At 41.1% G+C, this 26,634-nt stretch overlaps 1 protein-coding gene across 18 annotated transcripts in view; it reads left to right on the plus strand.

Moving 5' to 3' along the window:
- Positions 1–26,634, plus strand: part of SLC35D4 (solute carrier family 35 member D4) — a 62,316-nt gene that overhangs the window by 18,165 nt on the left and 17,517 nt on the right. For 5 of the 18 annotated variants that reach the window (XR_014790130.1, XM_084849706.1, XM_084849714.1 and 2 more), the window contains exons 5-12: positions 18–95; positions 2,548–2,573; positions 5,983–6,034; positions 8,267–8,315; positions 8,831–8,876; positions 12,039–12,073; positions 13,199–13,268; positions 15,523–15,616. Coding sequence is in view for 15 of the 18 variants with exons in the window: in XM_084849706.1 (XP_084705832.1) it covers positions 18–95; positions 2,548–2,573; positions 5,983–6,034; positions 8,267–8,315; positions 8,831–8,876; positions 12,039–12,073; positions 13,199–13,268; positions 15,523–15,616 (450 nt within the window). In the remaining 3 variants the exon portion in view is untranslated. Of the gene's footprint in view, positions 1–17; positions 96–2,547; positions 2,574–5,982; positions 6,035–8,266; positions 8,316–8,830; positions 8,877–11,326; positions 11,363–12,038; positions 12,074–13,198; positions 13,269–15,522; positions 15,617–17,432; positions 18,494–26,634 lie in introns of those variants that run through there. The other 13 variants (XR_014790129.1, XM_084849704.1, XM_084849711.1 and 10 more) reach the window with 8 other exon arrangements.

Raw genomic sequence — 26,634 nt, forward strand, 5'->3', positions numbered from 1 at the left:
ATTTTCTTCCCTGGCAGCCAATTCCTATCTTTCTTACCTTACACAATGTTGCAGAAGTTATAACTTATGGAATCGAGACGTTTGTGCAGAAAGAGGTATGGCAAAACTAATTCTCTGGGATGTCAACAGCCTAGAGCAGGGCTTTGTAAATGACTAGCTGGGCTAAATAATCCATTTATAAGGGGAATACTTCAAATGCTCTCATTTCAAAAATTAAAATCAGATTATTTAATTCTATGGGAGGAGTGTGTACTCTGGAGCACAACTTTGGAGTACGTAAGGGAGAAAGAAAGGAATGCTGTATGATCAGTGGGGTCATTCTGAAGATCCATAAAACACTGGGTTTCATCAAATCAAATTTTAAAAAATGGTGTTGGATCCAGACCAAGGGTTGTATCCAGTGGTGGTACTGAAAGTGCTTCCTGGTTTTCGCCAATCCTCCTTACTTACTAGAGCCCATTGTGCCATATCCCATTCTGCTCCGGAGGGTCCCCCAAATCTCAGGAGCAGCTTAAGTGGGTAGGGAGGATCCGTGAAGATTGGGTGCCCCAATGTGTGCAAGTGAAAGCACTTTCTGCTAAGGCAAATCCATAATTGGATACAACTCCAAGCTAGCTGCGTTTCGTTCCCATTGAAATCCATGCAAAAACTTAGTCGTGATTAACATAAGCCCCATCCATTTCAGTAGGGACTAAGTACAGTTAATTTGGTCTTGATCCAGCCCATTTTTAATAAATAGGGCTGGATCATGCTCCTCTCTTCTCTAAGCATTGGAATGTCCAAGGCAGCCTTTTATCAAGTCAGCAGGAGTAGACAACCTCCAGATGTTTTGGACTACAGTGTCCATAATCCCTTACCATTGTGCATTCTAACTGGGACTGATGTAGTCCAAAATACCTGGAGGGCACCAGATTGCCTGCCCCAACTTTAAAGGAATGAGAACTGGTGTTTTTATAGTTATCCATTTATTTTCAGATGTTTAGGTGGAGTAGGGAGCAAGAAATCAAACATATACTCAGGGCAGCAACATCTGTCCAGAAACCTGAGAAACTGGTCCCCAGCCACAAACCACTTAGTAATCGTTCTCAGTCAAGTCTGAAGTCTCAAATTTCTCCTCTTCAAGACTCCTGAAGCCCCTTGAGAAAAATTGAAATAGGCCCATGGGAACAGCTGAGCAGCATCAAAATCCAGGAAGTGACATCATGCCCTGTTCATGTAGCAAGGGCGAGGGGGGAAATAGTAGTGCCAGAGTGGGTTGGAGGTGGGAGACATAGTTGTCAGGCCTTGTTCAAGACCCAGCACAATTGCCCTCACGTGTCCACATCCCAGTACAGCACCTGAAAAAAGAGGTTTTATCTTTTTGAGCTGGATTGGATGTCCATAGCTAACATCACAACTGAAGATGCAGGAGGCTTTTCCACAAGTCACTCCGTGTATTTGAAAATATTGTAACATTTAATACAAACAATTAGCTCCAAGACAGATATATGTGCTACAAGTAGGGATGCTGGATAAATTTGAGATGGACTAAAATGAGTTTGGATTTCTAAGAATTCGACCTGTGGAATCTGCTGTGGAGCGTCCCTCTCAGGCCGCACGGAGTTCGTGGACTTCTGGATGATTTTTTTACTTTCCTGAAATGTACACGTATAAATTCGTGGGGGAATACGCAAATTTCTGCCGAGGAAACGTTGAATGGAATGGGGGACAATACACTAAATGTTACGTAGTAAGGTAAATTATGTAAATACTTACATAAATACTTGCGTAATTATTTGTGTATTTTTCCGCATGACGAAAAAAATATTTTCATCCATCTGTGGGCGGATGATGGAACAAAAGGCACCTGACAATCCGCGACACACAGACAGAGCGGATTTCACACAGTCCATACATCCCTAGCTACAAGTATGGAACACTCAAAGTGGTATCTGACTCAGAGCTTCTCCATCCATTAAAACATTCCAGCTCTTCATTTTCAGAAAGTGAGGGGGCTTCTTGAATCGTAATCCTGTCTTAAAATATGAGATGTGGCACTTAACGGCTGCCTGATTCAGTTTGTTGAGGGTACTTGGGAGCATTGCTTGAGCACATTTGATCCAAGTCCAAATATGCAGAGTATTTCAGCCCACACTGATCTCTACCAGTTGACCAGAATGGGTGCAGGATGTGGGCCGGCTGTGTGGGGTGCACATTTGGTTTCCATCATTGGGGTGCTCCAGGGCAGTTCCCTTTCCCAAGGACACTCATTAAATGTTTCAATAGTTAACTGAGAAGCTACTGTCTGGATGTTCCCTGAAAGAAACAAAGTAGGAATGACATAACTTTCATTCAGATTGCATTTTACTGCCTTTAATCCTTGTCTAGGATGTGCTTTTTAGAAGTTATTTTAGAGGCTATTTCAAGTTGAGTTCCCTATTTCTACTACTGGTGCCACAATAATGGAAATCCCATCTAGAAAAATGTTGGATGTCTAGATGCATGTATGATGTTACAATTTCCTTTCGATAGTTATTCTTGACGACATTTTATTTCCTTTCTTCATAGCAGACCTCTGCTCTGAAAATCTGTAGGTAAGTTTCTCAACGTGTGCCAAGTGTGTAAATTTATAACATTCCACAGAGGGTCTACCTTCCTAACTAACGGAACATTTAGTTCTTTAGTGCCCCATACAAGACAAGGTTAAATATGAAGAAGCTTTGAACACCACCATCAAGCTGCTTGGGAATTATGGGCTGGATCCAGATTAAGTTGGTTGAACCTGGGTCCCATTGAAATCAATGAAACAAGTTAGTCATGACTTCCCTTCAGTCCAGTTGATTTCAATGGGAACTCAATTCAACTAAATTAGTCTGGATCTAACCCTATGTTAATCCACAGGTTGTTTCACAGGGTACCACTTGGGCTTCACCAGGTGAGTCATAATTTTATGGGTCTTTCTTTGGAATTTTCTGAAGAGTAGGACCAATTTACATTGTCTTTATCATTAATAAGTATGATTCCTTTTTTAATACAATGCAGTTTCTCATGTCTGAGAATTCTAGTAAGGGCTCAGAAATTTGTCTGTATTCGTGGAGGTTTGAATAAGTGAAGTTTGAATAACAGAGTTTCTACTTCGTATGTGTGTTTTTTTAACAAAATGCTTGGACAATTTTCTAAAGGCCTTGACAAAAAGACAATTGTTCCCAGGCACAGAGAACTATAATAAGCCATGACATAAGCATGACTGAGTAAAATATTTTGAAAAGAGGAAACAGATTTTTTTTTACTTTGTGTGTAAAGGAGCCCAAGTTGATAACTTCATAAAACCTTTTGCAGTTCAGTTGTTGCTTGTGACATTTGTATTGTGCCTGTATTTTTTCCCCACTGCAACTAATAGCGGCTTCAGGGAGGTGATTTCATTGGGGAATTGGCATGAGAGAAAGGTTTAACTCTTTCCATGTTGTGCCATGGCCCTGATTCCCCCAGCCTCCTGTGGCTGCTTTTAGAGGAAAAAAAGATATATCGTGAACATCAAGCTGGCTATTGGATCCAGACGAAATTAGTTTAACTTAGGTTCCATTTGAAATTAGTGGGAGTTCCATACCATGTAGTTTGGCCCTAACATTCACATGAGGAATGTGCAATGTAATTCATGATTTGTTAGGAACATGATTGGAGAAAAGTATAGCAGCTGGGATCCCTTGTGTTGAATCCTTAGGGTCATGGAAGTGGCCTTCCCTCCGCCATGCTGACTGTGTAGGTCAGGGGTGGGGAACCTCCAGCTCATGTTTTGGATATGGCCCACAGAACCTTCCCAACTGGCCTGCGAGGTCTCCCCCCCCCCAGCAATAATTAGTCTTCCAAAAAAAAGCCTTCTCTTGACAGCAATAGGTAAATTGCCACAAGGGGTTGGGGGAGGATTTGCAGGACTGTCTCAGCTAAGGAGGGAATGGTTAACCTTCCCCTCTCTGCATGCTGCAACCCCCTCAACCCCCCCCCCCCCCCGCAATTAAGCTTGGAATAAATACAAGGCTTTTTTCAAGTCTAATTACAGTCTGGGGGAGGGGGAGATCTTCATGTGGGTGTGGGTGCCCCCACCCACTTTTTGCAGGATTATTATTATTATATTTATTTATACCCTGCCTTTTCCCCAGTACTTTCCCCCAGGATATGCATGTCTGAGACCATGTGTGCCATGCAGTAAGGTTAGCCACAAGGGAATATGGCCCTCAGGCTGAAAAAGGTTCCCCACCTCTGGTGTAGGTGATTTTCGGTACCATGGGTAGGTGAGGGGTTTGTAAACGGTGGTTGTGCTGTCTGGCTTCCCCCACCACACACACACATATACCTTGCATAATGCCTAGTGAGTAGTATGCTTGCCCTCCTCATTACCTCTCACAGACGGGAAGGATAACTATGTTATCCTGTTCTGGGAGAAACAGTAGTGGTTGGCATGAGGAAAAGGTGGAGTTGTGGGGACAAGGACAGGGAAGTGACAAAAGCTGAGGGGTGTTGTGAAAAAGAAGATGATGTGTGTCTGTTGGTTCATATCGGTCAAAACATGACTGTTCCTTATCCTTTCCACCATATCTGGCCAAAGGTCTGTTATGAGATGTGTGCAGTAATAAGTAAGAAACAAAGCATACTATTTATTTATTTATTTATTTATTTATTTAACAGAGGTTTAGTCTCCCTTTCAATGACTTTTCCAAAGTAGTGTACAAAATTATGTAAAAGCAAACGTAAAAATTAACATTAAAATAATAAACCATAACAATAACTAGAAGAGCAATTGAAAATGTCATTTTCGAGCCAGCCATTCTATCAATACATTTAAAAACGTAGTCGCTAAGAACAACATACAGGAGTAAAACTATTAACCTACCCTATTAATAAAAAGCAGTCTGAAATTTTAAAAAAATATTTTCAAGCAAATATGGAGGGAGCTATTTATCTCTCTTGAGAAAGCAAGGGGGTTCATAAAGATGGAGCCACTACTGAAAAGGCCCTGCCCTGTAGTAGCAGTATTACCAAAAAAAACACACGTGAATAAAGCCAGTGTGGGGTAGTGGGGCAAAGTGTCAGACTAGGACCAGGACGACCCTGGTTCAAATCGCCACTCAGCCATGAAGCTCTGGGTGCCCTGGGCCAGGCCCTAACCTACCCCACAGGGTTGTTGCAGTGATAAAATAGAGAAGAAACATGTTTGTTTCTCAAGTTCCTTGGAGGAAGGGTGTGATAGAATTATTATTATTATTATTATTATTACTGAGAATATGAAAATACAAATGTATAATTCATCTGGGAATACGTGGCAGTCGGATGAGATTGTTTATTTCTGTTGTAGACCAGCACATATAAAATGTACTAAAAATACAGTAGGCAAGGAATTGAGACCAAATACCCACAAAATGGTATAAAGAACATACAAATCTCAATATAAAAACCTTGATAACATGTTAAAATAATATTATTTTATCATCGTCCTCTGACAAGTGATAGCAGCTGTACAGAAACTAGCCACTTTCACTGTGACCTGGGGATTCTGATTGGACAAAAGTTATGATAAATAAAATAGATCACATCTACCAGGAATTTTCTGTAAAATTGGGGTGATAAAAGTGAATAGAAGTTCATGATAAAAGGAGCAATAGAATAAAACATGTCCAGCTGTCTCCACTTCCCCCACCTTGAAAGGGCATAAACGCTCTTGATAAGGAACCCTCCTGAATCTTCCTTCCAAAAGCTCACATGGCAGAACCTTAACTCTAGTTAATCCAAATGCTTTTCTAAATTTGGGAATAGTCAAATTTGCCAATTTGTGGGCACAAATGCCCTCCCATTGTCCCTGACGTCAGGGTGTAATAGGCCAAACATAAATGATTTTGCAATTCAGTATCTCAGATTTGTTGATGGATAGTAGCTTTAGCTTTGGTATATCCAAAACCTAAAAGAACGTGGCAATGAATTGTACTCACGTGGCATTTTTCTTTAATGCAGAGTGCTGATGCATCTGGTAGCAACAGGGTGCCTTCCCATATATGACCCACAGGTAGGTTGGTGGTTTTCAGAACAGACTCTGAACTTGCTGTGAAAGGCCCAGCCCATTTGTATGTCATGCCTTGGAACTGCTACCTGGTGAACTTCACCACATGCTGTGTAAGAGGGCGGGGGAACATGTTTCCTTGATCATTACTGATCTGGTTTTCTGTGCTTGAAAGGCTCATACTTCTGGGTGGGGAGTACAACTGAACATCATCAAACTGGCAGGGGCTGCTCAACCAATGAGAGAGGCTTGTTCCCGCCCCTGTCCAAGCTCCCTGCTGCTATGACAATATTATGAATGGAGAGCAACTGATTTTCCCCACATGTGCAGATTTCCCTGAAGAAACCGAAATCCCCAGTTCTCCAGTGTAGCATCTGAAGGCTCCTGAGAACTCCCCGCAACCCTAATTTCTCTGCATCCCAGGAATCTACTGTGGAGTTATTGCTCCCACCCCATTTTTCCCCCGTGTGTGCAGTTTTGCCTATTGCTTCTAACCCCCCTTTCTCCTTCTCCCTGCTCACAATGAGAGGATCCCATAAACCACATCAAAGGAGCACAACACTGCAATAGCAATTTAAGATAGCAATGTAGAAGTGAAAGAGCGCTTTAGGGCAAGTTACTAAAGTCAGCCTTTAACCCTTTCACTACAGGGGAGTGAGATTTATTTCTTACTTCTGACTAAACATTCATGGGGCGGAGGATATATTAAAGATTAAAAGCAGGCTTGCTAAGGCGAATGAGTGTCCCCACTACTGCGGTAATGTGAGGGGTTGCTCCTGCACTCCTGGGGTTTTTCTTAATGGGAAAAACAACTTCTGTTGTGGAAACAAGAGGGCATGGGACGTCCCACCCCCTTGGCTACATCACTGCCAAGTCACAGAGGCACACCCAGGACTTAATGCAAGAAGAGGGGGACATGGCACTCTGTGGTAAAACTGCCAGGGAGCTGCTTTCACTACAAAAAGGTTGGAGTAAAAGGAGTTTCAGAAAATGCGGCTTTTCAAGAGGGAAGCGGCTGGTTGGCAGAGGACTGATGACAAAGTCATCTGTCACGAAGGAACTCCAACTGCTCTAACGTCACATTAAATTGCTTGTGACGACAGCCCCCTTGTTTCTGAATCACTCTGTACATCAGGGATACGGGGAGCCTGTAGCCCTCCAGATGTTATTGGACTACAACCTCCATGAGCCCTAGCCTGTATGGCCAAAGGTGAGCAATGATAGAAGTTGCAGTCCAACAACATCTGGAAGGCCACATGTTCCCCATCTTTGGTGTACATGGATGCTGTTATAGTGGAAAGCCTCAAAGAAGGTTTGTACACCCAAAACACATTGGGCTCATTTGAATAAATTGTTTCTTAGCACCTGAAGCCTGAGCCTGTCCAGGCTTACTCAGAACTGCTTTCCATGGGGCTTACGATCAGGTCAGTGTGAATAATGGGACTGTCTTCTTCAATCTGAGTCCACCTGCTCTTCTTTTGAATCTCTCCTTCACATCCCACTAGTATTTGGTTGGGATCTGGCATAGGGCGTTGTCTGCGCCACACCTAGACTTTGGTACTCCCTCTCTGAGGAAGCCTCTCTCACCCCATTTGCCTTTCTATCACTGTGCAAAACCCTTTCTTTTCCAGCAGGCTTTTAACCTGCCATTCTACCAAATTTTTAACAACTCTGCTAAATTAGCTTTGAAACTGTGTTTTATCTGCTGGTGATGGTGGTTTGAATTGGTTAATAATTTGGGTTTGTTCTTGATGTTTTATTGGCTTTATTATAAGCCATCTTGAGCATTTTTAATGGAAAGGCAGGCTAAAAACTTTTAAATCAAATAAATAAATAGGATTGCAAACTCAGGTCAATCTTGGCATAGATAGAGGATGCCAGTAGTGACCATGAAACAGCTGCCCTGTATCCATTTCTACCTCTCCACAAAATGAGACCTTTCTATATGTCTACTTAATACCTTCTTTAACTGTTATACAAATAAGGCTGTTTTCTGCATTCACTAAAACATGTACATCTGTCGTTATTCTTGGTTTTATTGCTGCTACGTGAAAAGAAAGGCACACCACCAAAAGTCTAATAAATTAAAGTCAAATGATTTAGAGTGTTAGCCCTTACAAACAGAAATATATTTTTTTAAATTCCTAGAGTATTCCTCACTACAACAAATTTTGAAACCAGTTATGAAGAAACTATTTATCTCTGTGTCCTTTATTTGTTTTATGTTTTATTTTTCAGTTTGATACAGATGGCTATTTTTGGGCTCTCATACATTTGCTATGTGTTGGTAAGTTAAATCAGATTACATTTAAAATTAAGCTTTCAGGCATATGTGTGACTCCTCTTCATTTTCATAGGGTTTTGGACTGAGTTTCCAATTTTCTGGCTTTTGTCCCATAGTACAATAGCCAGCAAATTGCATAAGCAGAGTCTGTTTGTATTGCTTTCACTTGGAACAGAAGCTTTATTGTGTGTTCTTTCCAAAGTTATATGAATGAATCCAACTTTGCATTGAATTGTATGACACCATGAAAATGGAAGGGTAAACAATATAGGCAGATCAAAGTTTTAAAATGATTTTAAAGAGATCAGAGCATTGAAGAGTGAGAACAAAACCAGGAAATGAGATTTTGATCTATACTAGGAAAAATAAATAAATACACAGATAGAAAACACAACAGAAGCTGAAGGTGCTTAGATGTTGCAGAAGGTTTAGATTTTTGAATTGTACCCCAGCCATACCACAATAGGACTTCCTGACCAGAATGATGAATATTTGTTTTCATGTCATTTAATTCACAGGCGCTTACAAAGTATTTCACAAGTTGTGGAGGCCTAGTTCTCTAAGGTGATTTATTTTTCTTGTATTTGGAGTGGGGAGGGGTATGTAAAGGAAAAGGACTGCTGTTACGGAATAAAAAGTATAATGGAAAAAGGTGTATAATGTAATTCAAGAATGGTCCAATGTGCATAAGGACGAACGGACTGAGGTACAGTTGAACAGAAAATCATAAACAGAACTGTACAGCTCTCTGCAACCATCAGAATACTGATTGTGGCTGTTTTTTCTTTTTTTAAAAAAAAGTTCAGCAATTGACTTTAGTTAAAAATGCACAGAACGGATGATTTAACCAAGTAGGCTTACAGCAAGAGGAACTAAAAATACAAGTAAGAACATGAAGTTGGAATAGTGAGCTACAAACATCGCCCTTCCTCCCCATTATATGTACATACACACGGTTACTTATATTGTGGTATATTTTAATTGTAAGTTACGTTGGGAGCCAATCTTAGCTGAAAAGCATGGTATAAATATAGGGTTGGATCCAGACTAAGCTAGGTATGGCTAACTTGTCACGTTGATTTCAATGGGACTAAAACGTGACTAGCTTAGTTTAGATCACACCCATAATAAAAAAAAATATTGATTTTTTCACATACAGAAGTGGTTGCTGCAGCTTTAATGCTCCTCTCCTCCAGCCCTAAATTAAAAGAATAGAATTCTGTCAAGGAGAAGCCATAACAAGTCCTCAAATATATCCTAAGGTTTTGTAACATGTATGGTGAGAGAACATGTCTGTATGTGATGATGTGATGATCCTGCAAATTTTTTTTTTTTGGCTTACTTAACGATATCTGGTACTAGCATAGAAAAAAAAAAAAACAAGTAAGGGGAGACATGATAGAGATGTACCAAATTATGCATGGTGTGGGAAAAGTAGATAGGGAAACATTTCCTCCCTTTCTCATGATACTAGAACCTGAAGGTGATTGGTGGGAAATTCAGGACAGATAAAAGGAAATACTTTACACAGGGCATAGTTAAACTGTGGAATTCACTACCACAAGATGTAGTGATGGCCACCAATTTGGATAGCTTTAAAAGGGGGATTAGACACATTCATGGAGGAGAAGGCTATCAATGGCTACTAGTTCTGATGGCTATATGCTAACTCCAGGTCCTGCTTGTGGGTTTCTTTGGCCACTGTGGGAACAGAATGAAGGACTAGATGAACCCTTGGCCTAATCCAGCATAGCTGCTCTTATGTTCTTAACATTAGCTGCAATTGAAAACCTAGCAACTTCTACCTTATCACAGAGCCCGGCAGCAATGGAACAGCTGGGAGGAAATTTAGAATAATGTTAGCATGTCCGGATAAGGAATAGAATGACGGTGTTCCTTATATCTGGACAGGTTTCAGATGTGAGATTCGTAAGGGCAAGGAAGTGTGATTGCCTTTGTGAGAGATGTGCATAAGTGTCCCAGTGTGAATGAAACACATGGGAGTATTGCTCCGTTTTAGTATTCTGTAGATTTTAATTCAACACATCTTAAAGTTCACATATACTTTAGTCAGCCTTGGGTTGTCATGATAACTTGCTGTTAACTCTATAAAACATTAACCAGACTAGGAACGATATGAGTATGAAGTGATTATTGTGATAGCATTGGGCAAAACAATATGAAAAACCTGTTCTTGAGCCACTTCAATAACCATTCGACCTAGTAGCGTGCACTGAATTGTAATGACCAATCATGAACAGGCCCAAAGCAGGAAGTAGTAATTATAGAGGTAGATTGGGTCCCACAGGTAGTTGAATTGTTCACACAACATTTTAATGAAGTGTGGATGCCTAATATACAGCAACATTTCAAGGGAGGCAGAGAAGAGCCTCCCAAACATTTCCTTTTGGCCCTACTAAATTGATCACTTCCTAATAAGAAGAAAACAACATCCTTTTGTTTATGTTTAGTACCAGACTGTTGTGCCTGGGAAGGCTTGATTTGTAGTTTTCAGGAATCAAAAGCGCTGTTCCAGCAACCTCTTTCAATGGCAGTGCAGAAATGATGGGAACATCAGTCCAAGCTGGTTCATGCTGGCTCTCATGGCAGGCAGGGGTCAGCCTGGGCTGTACATACTCTTATGTTTGGCAGCCCACAGGAAGTGTGGACATTTCCTATGGGAAAAGATAGCTTCCATCTCCAGGTCAATTTTAGCTATGGCACTCAACCCAAGAGCGCAGATAATTGTTGTTTGAGTGGTGCTAAACTATGACTGAACTGTGCTGAAGTCTTGGTTGGCCAGTATATAGTCAGGCATAAATTAATCTGAAACACTGGGAGTTTTTTTCCTGAATCAGGATAAAGGAACCTTATCATAAATATCAAAGTAATGTCCACTTCAGGTAACTGTGCTTTGTGTATGTTTTTAATGGAATTTCTGGGTGTAATTTTTGATAGAAAATGCCGTTGTTTAGACTCCTCCCCCTCCTGAAATAACTTATTTTTCCCCTCAGTGTCTCTGAGCAACAGTATATAAACTATGCATTCAGGTAAAATGTACATTCTCTCTTTTTATATTGTTGTATGCTCCACACTTACTCAAGTGGCGAGAAATTCTGGGGCAAGCGTATTGTGGATTTGGTTTCCTTTGGAAGAGAGAGGGCTGGATACTTATGATGCATGTGTACACATCATGTGTCTATGTGTACTATTTATATACAAGTAGAACTTAAGTGGAGGCAAGCAGCATGTGCGCTTCCAACCAGGCAACAGATCTACTGTCCCACATCATACTTCCAAGGAATCCCAAGCATCCCAAGATGCTTCCAGTCTTCAGGTAACTCTTGGCTCACTTTGGTTTTTTTATGTCTTCTTTTGTTCCTACACACACACACACACACACACACACACCCCTCTACACCTACCTGCCCCCACTTAGTTGGAGGGAACAGGATGTGTCATCATCCCTGAACTCTGATGGCTTTTTCCTATTCCAAGCATCCTGAGATCTCTATATCAAGAAACCACCTTCTAACAAATAACTCCATAAAGAGTCATCAACTGGTCAAATCCCAGGCTCTCATCAGATGTTGTTTCAAGGGTGCTTCCAGATGGAGGGCCCAAATATTTAAACTGCAACTGTATATTTGGTAGATAGTATAATCAGGACATGGTTTCTACCTTGGGGAATTAAGACTAATCATATACTCTCTCTTTTATTTTTAGTGTGGTGGTGTTGGCTTTTGCATCCCACCCAACAGGTAAAAAAAGATAGATAGATAGATAGATAGATAGATAGATAGATAGATAGATAGATAGATAATAACTGGTTTTCTTTAGAGAGATGGTGTTATTTTCTTATGTATGCTGTTTAGGAGTGGTATCTGCTACATACATGCACCCTGATCAGTAGGTATATATATGTTCAGTTGCACGCCTTCCCTCAACTACTGATTCTCCCCTGCAAATATCCACCACCCATTAATTATACTTTCCCCCTGAGAATAAACAAGTGCAAAAGAGATCAAACATGCCCCCTTCCTCCTGCAAATTCTTCCCAAATTCCCCCCCCCCCCGCCTCATTCTCTATTAACTTAGAAAACACAGAGTTGGAACCTCATGTTTGCTGAGATTTTGTATTCTCTAGCCCTTGGAACATCTCAAAACATAAGCAAAGGTGCCATTTTGGGGGGCAGTGAGACAGTGTTTCATATCACATAGAAGGTGATTATGTTTCAGGATCCCAAACATCTTTGGTTATTATAAGGTATAAAAAATGTAGCACAACAAATGCTGTTGAAATAGACTGCTATGGTGCAATTTATTTTTAAACACATCCATGAGCAGGCCTTTGAAACTTGCTGAAATCTCTCTGACCCCTCCCTTTCTAAGCCCTGAAATGGCATCCCCTGCTCCTAAATTGTTTGGTTCTTTTCCTTTTCTCTTTTTTTCTTTTCCCTTGTAACTCAATTCACATTTATGGAGGGAAACAGCCAATACCTGCAAGTGTTTTCTGTAGCATAGTGTAAAAGAAAAAGAATTAACATGTTCAGTGGAAACAAATCAATCCCTTATGACCATGAATGTAAACATTGTGAATTAAGCTCATGCCTTTTCCACTGGAAACTGCAGGGTCTAACACAATCATTTTTCAAGTAGAAATGTTCACTAAATGCACTCTCTCCTTTTCTGTAACCTCTCTTTGAAATGATAAAACTCAGATGTCACTGAAAAAGATAAGAAAGAATTGTGGCAAAGAGTCCAGAAGCTATAAAAAGCCTGTTTTAAAACTAATAGCAATGAGTTTAAATGACATTTCCATGCAGATGGTTAATTGTAGGTAATCTTGCCACTTCCCCCATTGAATATATTACTTTATTCCTCAGGTGACCTCTTCAGTGCCTTGGAATTTCCATTTCTGTACTTCTACAGCTTTCACAGCAGTTGCTTTGCCAGGTAATCTTACCTTATCCAAGTGAGTGGGCTTGTACATTTCAGAATAAAAGAACCTATTCAATCTTAAGACCCACTTAAAAAGTTAAGAGGCATGTAAAACCTGAGCTAGATATAACCGTGTTTTTTGGGGGGCTCAAGCCAGTGAAGGTGTAGAAATGCTGATGAGGATCTAGAAATCAATCTTCTAATTCTTCACCGCTTCCCCCACTTCTTGAACTGGGCTCCTCAAAGTGCATGCATGTAATATTGTCCCATAGCAGTTGCCAAATATTTTCTGCATACCGCAGCAGAGTATGCACTGAAGGCATCTCTCAAAGGCTCACCAACGGATTAGCCCTTGTAATTCATGTTTGCAGTGCTTACAAAGCATTAGACCATAGTACTCAATTAGCCTCTGTTTGTGTGGATTTGTTTTCCTGTACATCTTGTTATTTGGCAGACTTTGTAAGTTGGTTAAAAGGGGAGAGTTTAACGAATATCCCACTAATTTAAGTGACAACTGCTTGTTACCCAGTGAGAATTAAATTATTATTAGTTGTAAATTGCCTAAGCTTGCAATATTATAAGTTGTCCAAAGTATCTGTTCATTTATTTTCAATGAATCTGCCGCTCATACTGTTGACCAGTTGCTTACATGTTTTTTGGTTCAAGTGTGTCTAAAGCACTCAATTAGTCCAGCCTTCCAGCACATTATTAGCCAAAAATAAGGTCAATTACTTTAGAATCTAACAAAATTTACTAATCTTTCAAAGCATACCAGTAATCTCAGTGTTGATTAATTGTGGGATCGTTTCTTACAGCAAAAGGTTGCAAGATGACATGGCAGCAAGATTACTAACTGGGACCAAGCGTGAGACATATCTCACCAGTCTGAAAACAGATACACTGGACCGCAGTCTATTTCCAAGTCCAATTCAATATGTTGGTCTTAATGTTTAAAACACTACCCGGGTTCCGGCGATCAGTGGGAGAAACAACGCAGCGGCTTGCAGTATGGGTGAAACCGCACTAAGTTTGCGCCGCATGCCAGGTTCAGATGACACGGCAGCCTGCAACGTGGTGCAAGTAATTAGGATAATCCCGGTCATGCAACCAGCGCAGGCTGGGATAACAACCAATGCTGTATTGTTTCCCCTGCTGATCATCAGAACAAGCCCACAGTTTGCAGCTAAAGGGCCACCTCCTACCATATGATGACCAACTACTAAGAATTTCCTCAGAGGACCCTCTTTGGGTTTCTGCACCTTAAGAAGTTAGCTGGTTGGGTACCCATGAGGCCTTTTCAACTGCTGGCACCAAATCTGATGATTTTCTGGCACTGCGTGAAAACTGTTTTGTTTGCTCAGGCTTTTCAGATCTTATATTTTTAAATGCAAAGTGTATTTAACCTGGTTTATATCATCTCCCTGCTGCTCTGTTTTTTACTCTGATATTTTTATGTATTATATTTGTGTTTTAAAACATGTGTTAGCTGCCCTGAGAACCTTTTACTGGATAAAGCAGGGTAGGCAATTTTAAAGTAAATAATAAACTTGCAGAAGTTACAGCAGTCTGAGGTGACTAAAGATGAATATGAATTAAGACTGAGGCAATAAGCTTAATAACCAAAGTAAGGAAAAGGTGTATGATTACAATGACTATACAAGCAGTCAGTAAGTAGGAGTACAGAGGTTGAACTTTAAGATGTTTCCAAATTAACTTAAATGATTAAATTAAATTCTGTCTTAGCTGGCTAAACTGAAGTTGCCTATAGTTACCAGTTCCAATGGACAGCTGCATTTTTTAAGCCCCAAAACTCTCTCATAGGGGTAACTAACTGGCTGGTTAGTTGACCCTCCTTTTTATTGACAACCCCGCCCCCCCGCCACCATTAGAACTTTAATGGTTAATCCATTGACATTGCCGAAATAAGCCAAGGGTTTAACTTAATGACACCACTGCACCAGTACCTACCTCGGATTTCATATATGGTCATAGTGGTCAAATATCACTTCTGCCCCATTTGATGGTGTTGTCAAATGGGGTAAGAATAGTGCTGATGGCAGCTAATAATAAAGTACAGACAATATAGAGTTGTAATTAAAACCTAAAAGCACATCAATTAAAAATAAATAACACACCCATTAAAACCTACGATCCAAGCCACTGCATTTTGTCCCACAAAATAAACTATTGTGTGTCCACTGCTCATTTCTGAAGGATGTTAGCTAAAATTAAGAACTCTGTTAATGGCATTATCTACCATGCTTCACAGTGGTCTTCTGGGATTCCTTCTGACCTTACACACAATGAAGCTTAAAAGCAACACATCCTCAGGACAGTATGTGACTTGGAGTTTCCTAGCAAAGGTAAGGTGATAACAGTTCTGTTTTGGTCAAGAGGTTAGTAGGAATGAGCATACGTTAATGCTCTAACTCCATCCCATTCTCAAGTTCATCTGCTATGAATAGTTCCCCCAACCACATTTTCTATCCACTTGCATTACAGGATATGAATAAACAGGATGTTAGGAGTGGCAAAAGGATGGATTCCTTCCCTCCTTCAAGGCAAATTCATGTGCAGAGTGGTATTTGTAATCTGCATTTGTGATTATCCAGTCAAAACCAGGCTGTAGTATTAATGTATGATAAGAGTTTGGTCTTGTGAATGCCCCTGTGGATGAATGCACCTGCAAAGGTGAGGAAGCCATGGGTAGACTAACAATAAAAACACAGATATTCGTCCAGTGCAAGATGATGGAACTCTACAAGTTCTGTGTTGTATTAATTTCTGGACACACCATTGTGTTCAGCATTAATAGTTTCCATGGTGGCAATCTCATTTCTGGCAACACTGTTTCTATCAGAGATTACCTCCAGATTTTGCCACAAATGAACTTGGTGGAAATGACTACGTTCCAATAAAAACGTACATGGCAGTTATAAGGGTCTGTTGAAATCCTCAACCTTTTGTTTCCGAAGGTGTTGTTATTTGTCATCCCAGCATCACATCCTCTGTGAGCATCACACATTTTACTCTGTCTACAGTGCCTAATTGCTTCTTTCTCTCATGATTACTGGGTTGTTCTTTGCATTTATCAGGCAGACTTAACACTTACTGTGGTTAGTTAAAAATGGAAGCAAAAACTTCTGATCTCTTCATGGCTGAGCCAAAGGGTGGGAAGGGGAAGGGCATGAGCTTGGGGCTTGTTTTATGTAACACTAAAGCATAGTTTAGCATTGCATCCAGACAAGGCTGGCATGAAAGGTCAGCCAAAAAATGGTGAGAAAGGATCCCTTTTTTGGCAATTTATACATCGGTAAACATCCAAAGAGTAAGATTTTTTTTTAAAAAAAAGACGCTGAACTGCAGACTGGAAGGTCGGCAGGTCAGCAGTTCGAGACCCCAGTGCTGCGTGACGGAGTGAGCTCCCGTCTTCAGTCCCAGCTTCTGCCAACCTAGCAGTTCGAAAGCAAGAAATTGCAAGTAGATAAATAGGTACCGCTTCGGCGGGAAAGGTAACAGTGTTCCGTGCACCTCGGTGTTCAGTCATGCCGGCCACATGACCATGGAAGCGTCTTCGGACAGCGCTGGCTCTTCGGCTTAGAAACGGGGATGAGCACCGCACCCTAGAGTCGGACACGACTGGTTGGGGACACCTTTACCTTTTTAAACATCCAAAGAGTAAGATTTTTTAAAAAAACAGTGAGAAACGTGGAGTACATGACGTGACACTGCATACAGATTGCAAAATAATGAAATGTGGCTAATATTGCCCCAATGAACTCAGTGGAGCTTACTTCTGATAAATATGTATAAGATTGCACTGTAAGAATATTATTTTTACATCAGTCAGCTGTAAATCTTTTGAACTACCCACAATATGTGAGTTACAAACAGTATTTGGCATGTCTTTGCCTTCTAGATTGACTGCCATTTCAATTGTTGCAACCTGCGACATCCTAAAATAAGCCACGTTCATACTTCCTATACAAAACTATACATACACATATGTGCGCGCGCGTGCACACACACACACACAATATAATATATATACAGGAGAAAAGGATGCATGGAAATCTTTTTGTTAGTGGATTATTTGCATAACATTTACTTACATTTTATTTATTTATCTATTTATTTGTTACATTTATATCCTACCTTTCTTCCATCGTGGAACAAAAGGTGGCCACATGTGGTTCCCAGGTGGTCTCCTCTCCAAGCACTGACCAGACCTGCTTAGCTTCAGCAAAGTGGCTGCCTCATGTATCTTCAGACTATGCCCTAGAACCTACATTACAATACATTCATCTACCTTTCTTCTGGTGGTGATGAGAAGCTAGTGTTACATTCTTCCTGAATTGTGTTTCTTCTGTCATGGTAAAGCCACATGTGACATAGAGTTTCTCTACACTAGGCTGTTAATCAGCTGTATGTACTTTTGGTTTCATTGCAGAATTGAAATCTGAGCACTACACGAGGAGCTTTTGTTTCTTGCTTTTCTGCTACATATTCTCTAAGTGGCACTGTGGTATAGCAGAATAGCACAAATGTACAAAAGGAAATCACATTTTCTTTTGCCTTCACAATTAAATTTGCATTTTCCTTGCTCTAAAAAACTTGGCAGAAGTGCTGGTTAGACACAGAAGTGAAACTGGAGGGTTTAAAGAACCCATAAACAACTGTGAGTAGGGAATGACAAGCGCACGATAAATGCCTCATGTAGAAAAGCCTATATTAGCTTAACTTCACAGATCCAACCGTGATCTTGTTGAACAGGTTTGATATAGCTTTGATTTTCCTTTGAATTAACTCATCCTGTTTTCAGAATGCTTTTGTTAAGCATGACTTTGCAAATAGGATGCAGTTGATTAGTAGAAATCATTAACACAATTCAGCCTCCTTTAGCTCAACTGGTAGAGAGGTAGCCAAAAACGCACAGAGAAACCTAAGTGTTGTTCACATGTGGCTACATGGAAGTAGCTTATTTGTGAAATAAGGGTCGTACTATATATGTTGAATTTATAATAGAACAGCCAAAGGACAGAGAAGATGATGTGGTTTTAAAAGGATGCTATAAAGGTCTTGCTTTAATGGACTTCCAAAGAATGGTCTGAAGGTACATGACGCAACTACTGCTGAAGTTAAACAAAACTGGCTCAACAAGCTGCTTCAGTGGAACACCATCAAGAAGGCCTATGTACACTGCTTGGAACTCCTAAGAATGAAGAACAGGGCGTCGCTAGGTAAGTAGGTAGATAGCATTTGTTTGTACATGGCCTTAAATTTGAATATAGACTTGAATTTCCCTGAGTTTAAGGATATTTTTCATTTCATGTATTGTAAATGGTATGTTGCAGCCTCCAGATGTTGTAGACTTAAACTTCTATCAGGCCCCAGCCAGTAGTCAGGAATGCTGGGCATTGTAGTCCAAAACACCTGGAGTGTTCCAGGTTGAGGAATGCTGGTGTGTTACATACATCCTTGAAAGACTACATAAAATGGGAGTTTGCCAGTTTAAGCTAGCTTCTTATACTGTAGGCTTTTAATCTAGGTTGATCTGTACAGCTTATATCACACATTTGAGCTGCATTACCTGCATTGTCAACATTTGGGGAGATCTGCACATGCACAGGGCAACTTTGTCTTAACATACTGAGAATTGTACTGGAATAGGGGCAGATTCCCCTTGCTCTAGATTCCTATTCAACAAAATGTGCATGAATGGAAGTTTCTGGCCTTATAATTCACAATCCTAACATGTTTACTCAAAGGTAAGCCGCATGGAGTTCAATGGCACTGACTCCCAGGCAAGTATGTATATCAGCAGAAATGGGCCTGTGGCCCTCCAGATGTTGTTGCTCCAACTCTCGTTGTTCCTGACCATTGGCCATGCTGGCTGGGGTTGATGGAAGTTGAACACGGTCTGGAGAGGCATAGGTCCCCACCAATATAGGACTGTGGCTTTAGTGTCTTTTAATTCAATACATATGCACCAGAAATGACATTTCTCCTAGTGAATTCAGTCAGAATTTGCCAATGCAACTTTGTACCATTTCAATATCTGACAAGGATGTAGGGGAAAGGGTTGATGCAAGTGACTTGTTGCAGCTTGAAGTGTAGGCTTTCTGTTTGTTTCCATAGAGACATCTTGATAATAGCTTTGTAGCATCCAACATTAATTACCCAGCACTGGAACTGCTGTAGAGCATTCAAAACAGTCTCCTTAACAACACCTTGGTGTTGAACATTATCAGTAAATTTATTTAGGAAGTAAAATCGTCTGCCCTGATACTGAAGAATGCAAGATCAATAGGAATCTTTCTAACGAGAGAGATACTAGTTAAAATAGCTTGAGCAAGATTAAATCCATCAGTAGAATGTACAAAATTATATTGTAGCTTTATTATTTTTAAAGGCTTTCTGTAGATTAATTGGCTGCAGGTATCTAAAGATACTCTAAACTCAGAAGGTATGTAAATGTTGGAAGATGGACCATAACATACAATAGGCAATGGTAGAACTATGTGGTGTGCCTATGTATTATCGGCACAAGCAATAGTAGTGAAGTGATTATTACTTTATACAACACTACCAGTTTGCATAAAGGCTTGTAGGGTAAGGTAGTAGAAAGTTGCCTCCTCCAAGTTTACAGTGTAAAAGTAGACAAGAAGAGACAATGAAGAGAATGAAATTACAGTACTGGGCTGTTCTACATTCCAGTCTTACATCAGTACTTCTCATTGACTTGGATGTGTGTGACAGCTAGACAGCAGTCTTTGAACCCCAGATGATCTAATTCTCCCCCGCCCCCCACCGGCGGTCCGGTCATTCCCATATACCAGTCATTATAGTCTTTTGTTGATCCCTGGCCATGTTCTGAATGCAGCAATTTGCTGAAGGTTTGCGTCTGGTAGGTGCCTAGATGGGAGACCAATGGGAACCATAGATATACCACCTTGAGCACCAACATAGAAGGAAGATTTGATATAAGTGTAATAAACAAATAGCAAGGGTGAAGCAATCATCCTCTCCTTCCCACCATCCAACGATAATTCTTTCTTCTTTCCCCCACCCCCATCCATGTGTGAGGCTATCACATAAACTAAATGATACAAGAAAGATGTTCCTTAATTATCAATGCCCGGTCAACCATCAACACATCAATTTAAATAAGCAGGCCATACACTTCTATATGCATCTCTGCCATTCCATGAAGTACTTCTGCTTCCTGATAGAAGAGTGGGAGTAAATTCCAGAATCTATCAAAACTAAACTTCTCATTGAGAATTATGCTCTGCATCATAGATTTCTTTCCATCCCTGTCTTGGCACTGCAGTGTGTGTGTGTGTGTGTGTGTGTGTGTGTGTTTTAATGTAGTCTCTCTCTTAAGTTATTTATATTTGGGGAGTTTAAGCTGAACAATGATTCATAGACATAATCAGGAATGAATTACAAGTATTGGTCTGGGAATAATTTCCATTGCTAATTTTCAAATACAAACTCCAGATGTTTAGTAGATTGAGCATGGAAGAAAATGCTAATTTACAATATTTTAAAATTACACCATTTTATGTCAGAGGTTCTTCAAAGAAAGTACCGTTTTGATTCTTATTCAATGCAATAGCCTAGTATTCCTTTCCAGATCCATGTTTTTCTGGTTTTCATACTTCATCCCAAATCTTATCTGAATAACTGTCTCTTAGTGCTATTCCTGTGTGCAGTTCTGTTTCTCTTAGTGCAATTCCAGATGAAAGGTTTTGCAGTTGGTGGGATAGGTAGGAGTGTCTGGGGCAGGTGAAAAGGACAGGCAAGAATAAGGGAAGGGAGGTAAGACATCTTTGTGCTACCCCTCCCTCCAGTCCTCCCATCGAAGGATTTTGATCGCCCAAATGTAGAAGGAGAGGAAATAGGCCAGGAGTACATGGTACAACATAATAGCCAATCAAAGAGACCAACATCCCACAGCAAAAGATGCACACGCCAGAGGCATCTGGGGAGGGATACCATGTATAGCTGATTTATGCAAATGCTAGAAGCCTCCAAGCCAAAATAGGAGAGTTGGAGTGCTTGATTTTAAAGAAAAACCTGGATATAGTGGGCATTACAGAAACCTGGTAGAACTAAGAGAACCAATGGGATATGGTCATCTCTGGATATAACTCTATAGGAAGGACAGGGAAGGGCGTACTGGGGGAGGTGGTGCCCTGTACATCAAAGAGGGCATCATGTCGAGCAGAGTAAAACACCGTAACAGGGTAGGCTCTTCCACAGAAACACTGTGGGTGACAATACCAGGCTCCAAAACTAATTTAGTGCTAGGAACATGCTGTCGTCCCGCAGACCAGAATGCTCAGAGTGACCTTGAGATGGAAAATGAAATCAGGGAGGCCTCCAGACAAGGGAGTGTTGTAATAATGGGCGACTTCAATTACCCTCACATTGACTGGATAAATTCATGTTCCAGCCACGAGAAAGAGGTTAAATTTCTCGATGCCCTAAATGATTGTGCCCTAGAACAGTTGTTCATGGAACTGACCAGAGGGGAGGCGACCTTGGATTTAATCCTATGTGGTGTCGCCCAGGACCTAGTATGAGATGTAAATGTTGTTGAACCAATTGGAAACAGTGATCACAGTGCTATCAGATTTAATATATATTTAAGTGGGAAATTGCCCAGGAAGTCCAACACAGTCACATTTGACTTCAGAAGAGGAAGCTTCGCTAAAATGAGGGAACTGGTGAAAAGGAAGTTAAAAAGGGGAGTCAAGAGGATTAACCCTTCAAAATGCTTGGGGATTACTCAAAATCACAATAATAGAAGCCCAGCTAAAATGTATACCATAGGTTAGGAAAGGTAGCACCAAGTCCGAGAGGTCGCCAGCATGGTTAATAAGCAGTGTTAAGGGAGCTGTAAGAGAAAAGAGAGCTTCCTTCAGAAAATGGCAGTCTTGTCCAAGTGAGGAGAATAAAAGGCAGCACAAGCTTCTACAAACGCGATGCAAGCGGACAACAGGAGATGCAAAAATGCATTTTGAAGAGCATGTCACTAACAACATCAAGGCCAACAATAAAGAATTCTTTAAATATATCAGAAGCAGAAAACCAGCTAGGGAGGCAGTTGAACCATTGGATGACAATGGAGTTAAAGGAGTACTGAAGAAGAACACAGAGATTGTAGAGAAGCTGAATGAGTTCTTTTCATCCGTCTTCACTGCAGAAGATATAGAACAGATACCTGTGCCTGAACTGATGTTTTCAGGAAGGGAGTCTGAGGAACTGGGGCAAATAGTGGTGACAAAAGATGAAGTTCTCAACCATATTGATAAATTGAGAGGAAATAAATCACAAGGCCCAGATGGTATCCATCCTAGAGTTCTCAACGCACTCAGATATGAAATTGCTGATCTTCTAACCAAAATATACAACATGTCCCTAAGATCAGCCTCTATACTAGAGGACTGGAAGATAGCCAATGTAACACCCATTTTCAAAAAGGGATCCGGGGGGATTCAGGAAATTACAGGTTGGTTAGCTTAACATCTGTTCCAAGTAAATTGGTGGAAGGCATTATTAAAGATAAAATTAGGAAGCATATAGAAGGATAAGCACTGCTGAAAAAGAATCAACACGGCTTCTGCAAAGGTAAGTCCTGTCTCACTAACCTTTTAGAGTTATTTGAGAGTGACAGTAAACAAGTAGACAGGGGTGATCCGGTACACATTGTTTACTTGACTTCCAAAAGGCTTTTGACAAAGTCCCTCACCAAAGACTCTGGAGCAACTTATCAGTCATGGAATAAGAGGAGAGGTCCTCTTATGGATCAGTAACTGGTTAAAGAACAGAAAACAGAGAGTAGGAATAAATAGTAAATTTTCCCAATGGAGGGAAGTAAATAGTGGGGTCCCAAGGGATCTGTATTAGGACCAATGCTTTTCAACCTGTTCATAAATGATCTGGAATTAGGAGTGAGCAGTGAAGTGGCCAAGTTTGCTGATGACACCAAATTATTTAGGGTGGTTAAAACAAAAAGGGATTGTGAAGAGCTCCTAAAGGATCTCTCCAAACTGGGAGAATGGGCATCTAAATGGCAAATGCAGTTCAATGCAAGCAAGTATAAAGTGATGCACATTGGGGCAAAAAATCAAGTATAGCCTGATGGGATCAGAGCTAGCAGTGACTGGCCAGGAAAGAGATCTGGGGGTTGTGGTGGACAGCTCAGTGAAGATGCCAACCAAGTGTGTGGCTGCTGTAAAAAGGCAAACTCCATGTTAGGCATAATTAGAAAAGGAATTGAGAATAAAACTGCCAATATCATACTGCCCCTATACAAATCTATGGTGTGACACACTTGGAATACTGTGTACAGTTCTGGTCACCACACCTAAAAAAAAGATACTGTACAGCTGGAAAAAGTGCAAGAAAGGGCAACTAAAATGATCAAGGGTCTGGAGCATCTCCCCTATGAGAGAAGGTTACAACAGCTGGGATTGTTTATCTTGGAAAAAAGGAGGGTAAGGGGAGACATGATAGAGGTGTACAAAATTATGCATGGTGTGGAGGATGTGGATGAGGAGACATTTTTCTCCCTCTCTCAAAATACTAGAACCCGAGGTCATCCTATGAAGCTGATTGGTGGGAGATTCAGGACAGATAAAAGGAAGTGCTTCTTCACACAGTGCATAGTCAAACTATGGAATTCACTACCACAGGATGTAGTGCTGGCCACTAATTTGGATGGCTCTAAAAGGGGGTTGGACAAATTCCTGGAGGAAAAGGCTATCAATGGCTACTAGTTCTGATGGCTATGTGCTACCTCCAGTACCAGATGCAATGAGCCTATGTACACCAGTTGCTGGGAAACATGGGTGGGAGGGTGCTGTTGCGCTCAAGCCCTGCTTGTGGGTTTCCCATGAGCAGCTGGTTGGCCACTGTGTGAACAGAATGCTGGACTAGATGGACCCTTAGTCTGATCCAGCATGGCTGTTCTTATGTTCTTAAGGATACTCTGGTAGCCATGTCAATAACACATCAGGCCTTAAGGTCTTGGTGATAAAGGCCAGCTTGGTAAAGAGAAAAATAGTTGCTGAGCAAGCTTACTTGGAATGTGTTACTGAGAGACCTGGGCGGATGAATTTTTGTCCCAACTTAGGGACAAAAGAAGAAGCTCCAACTTTTGAGGGTTTTTTCTGATTTCAGGGGCCCCCTCCTGGTTCCAGCCATCACAAAAGAATGCCGATCTTGTTTGGCTGGGAGAAAGGTGGGTTGGGGATGTGGCAGTGGGTGGGGAGGGAGCAGTTCTGCATCTAAAGAATCCACAGCCCTCTCAGCCTCCAATCATGCCCCAACACAGAGAGGAATTTAAACTAGCTCTGAGGCTGGTCTAAATGGAACTATGGGAGGATTTTTTTTCTTAAAGTTTAAGAAAATAAAACATGGAGGCCAAAACATGAGGAAAAAAGCCTCTGCCATTGCTTCTGCCCCACCAGCAAGAACCCAGCAGGGCTTCAGATTGATCGAAGCCTCCGAAGTCAGAGTATTCCATTGTTCGGGCACCTCACCCTGGGGATTGCTCACTAAAACCCAAAACATATGACACACAACTGTATGTAATAACAGTCGCAATTTCTTTTCTTTTTTTAAGAACAAGAAAAGCCAATTCTGATGAGGGGGCACTTAACTCCTTCCTCCATCACCATTTCCCTGCCCCAGCTCTCATCAGCTGACTCTCTCCCCACCTCCTGTGGGGTTTTCCCCTCATTCCAAAGAATTCTCACAGAATTCCAAAGAATTCTCACAGATGCAAAAAATGGAACGCCTTCCTTTCGAGCAGCCTTCCCAGCCCTCCAGATGCTTTGGGCTGCAACTCCCAGCCAGAATGGCCATTGGCCATGGGGGGCACTAGACTGGGAGAAGACTGCCTTAGAGGGCTTGACCCAACTGACCTGTGCAGTCCCTTGCATTTGAGGACTGGACCCTTCCACTGAAAAGAGTGAGTGATCGTATTGACATCTGGACTACACACACTAACTTCTGGGTTGCAAATCATCATGACTGAATAAAATGCTTTTCCAATTATTCTTGTGCAACTCCCAGAGCAACTTTACAACATTTTATCTTTTCATGAAAAGTTAATACATTTCTCCTTTTCATTCCTTTCTGCCATATTAAAAAAATAACCTTGTAAATTTTCTTTTCCATTGCATCATCTGAGAAGCAGCGGGAACACTTGAAAAAGTGGCAGAATCAAGACTTTAGCTGTGTGGTGCATATGGGTCAGGGTCAGCAAAGCAGTTTTAAAAAACTGGCCTAGGGATTATTTGCTTTTTAAAATAATGTCCCAAAGGGTTCATGAGTTGGGAACTGAAATTAGAAATGGAAAATTAGCATACATAAATATTCCCAAAGGGGCAGCTGAATCACTAATAGAACACTTGCTATTGTTGTTGATGAATTGACATCAATAAAACCATTTTTAGAGTTTCTGAGCTTTGTTCAACGCCATTGTCCTCTCAAACAACAGCAACATAGCTGCGATATGATAACAATTTGCCATTTCAAAACCTCTGACAATTGTGAGGAATGTATTGGCATTTCAGTTATGTGTTTGTTTGTTTATTATTTATTAAATTTATTAATTGCCCATCTGGCCGGTCACCCAGCCACTCTGGGTGATGTACAGCAATAAAAACAGTTTATACAATAAAATTCAACGTTAAAAACATCACATTTCTAAAATTACCCTAGCCCACCCCAAATGCCTGCCTGAGCAACCATGTTTTTAATGCATGGCGGAAGCTCATTAAAGAGGGGGCATGGCAGAGTTCCCTAGGGAGGGAGTTCCACAGAGTGGGAGCCACCACAGAGAAGGCCCTCTCCCTCGTCCTCACCAGCCTGGGTGTCCTGGCTGATGGGACAGAGAGAAGGCCATCCAAGGCTGATCTTGTTGAGCGGCCTATCTGGTGTTGCTGGAGGCGCTCCTTGAGTGTTGATATTTAGTCACATTTTTGGTCATGCTTTGCTGCTGTTGACTTAATGTAATGAGTATGTCTGGAATGGTTTCTTAGGAAGTGATGCAGGAGGATTTAAAAATGTGGTCTACAGCATACAATAAAGCAATTGCCCAGTGGCAGAATCTATGGGATAGGATCCTAATGACTGCAGGTGGAGTTCATCCCACAAAATAGGTCACAAAAGCCCCTTCTGAGGGTCAGGGGACCCATGGGAATGGCATGGGGTGTGGCAGGAAGAGCTGCTACTGGAGGGGACAGTCAGGAGAAATCATGGACACACCCCTTTCATGAATCATAGTGTTGACCTGGAGTTCAACAATATCATAGGTTGGCCATCTGTCCTTTTACAGAGGACAGCCCTCTATTTAAAGAGC

This window comes from Heloderma suspectum, chromosome 4 (assembly GCF_057233095.1).
Source record: "Heloderma suspectum isolate Gila_16-S chromosome 4, 16-S_ref, whole genome shotgun sequence".
NCBI lineage: Eukaryota > Metazoa > Chordata > Lepidosauria > Squamata > Helodermatidae > Heloderma > Heloderma suspectum.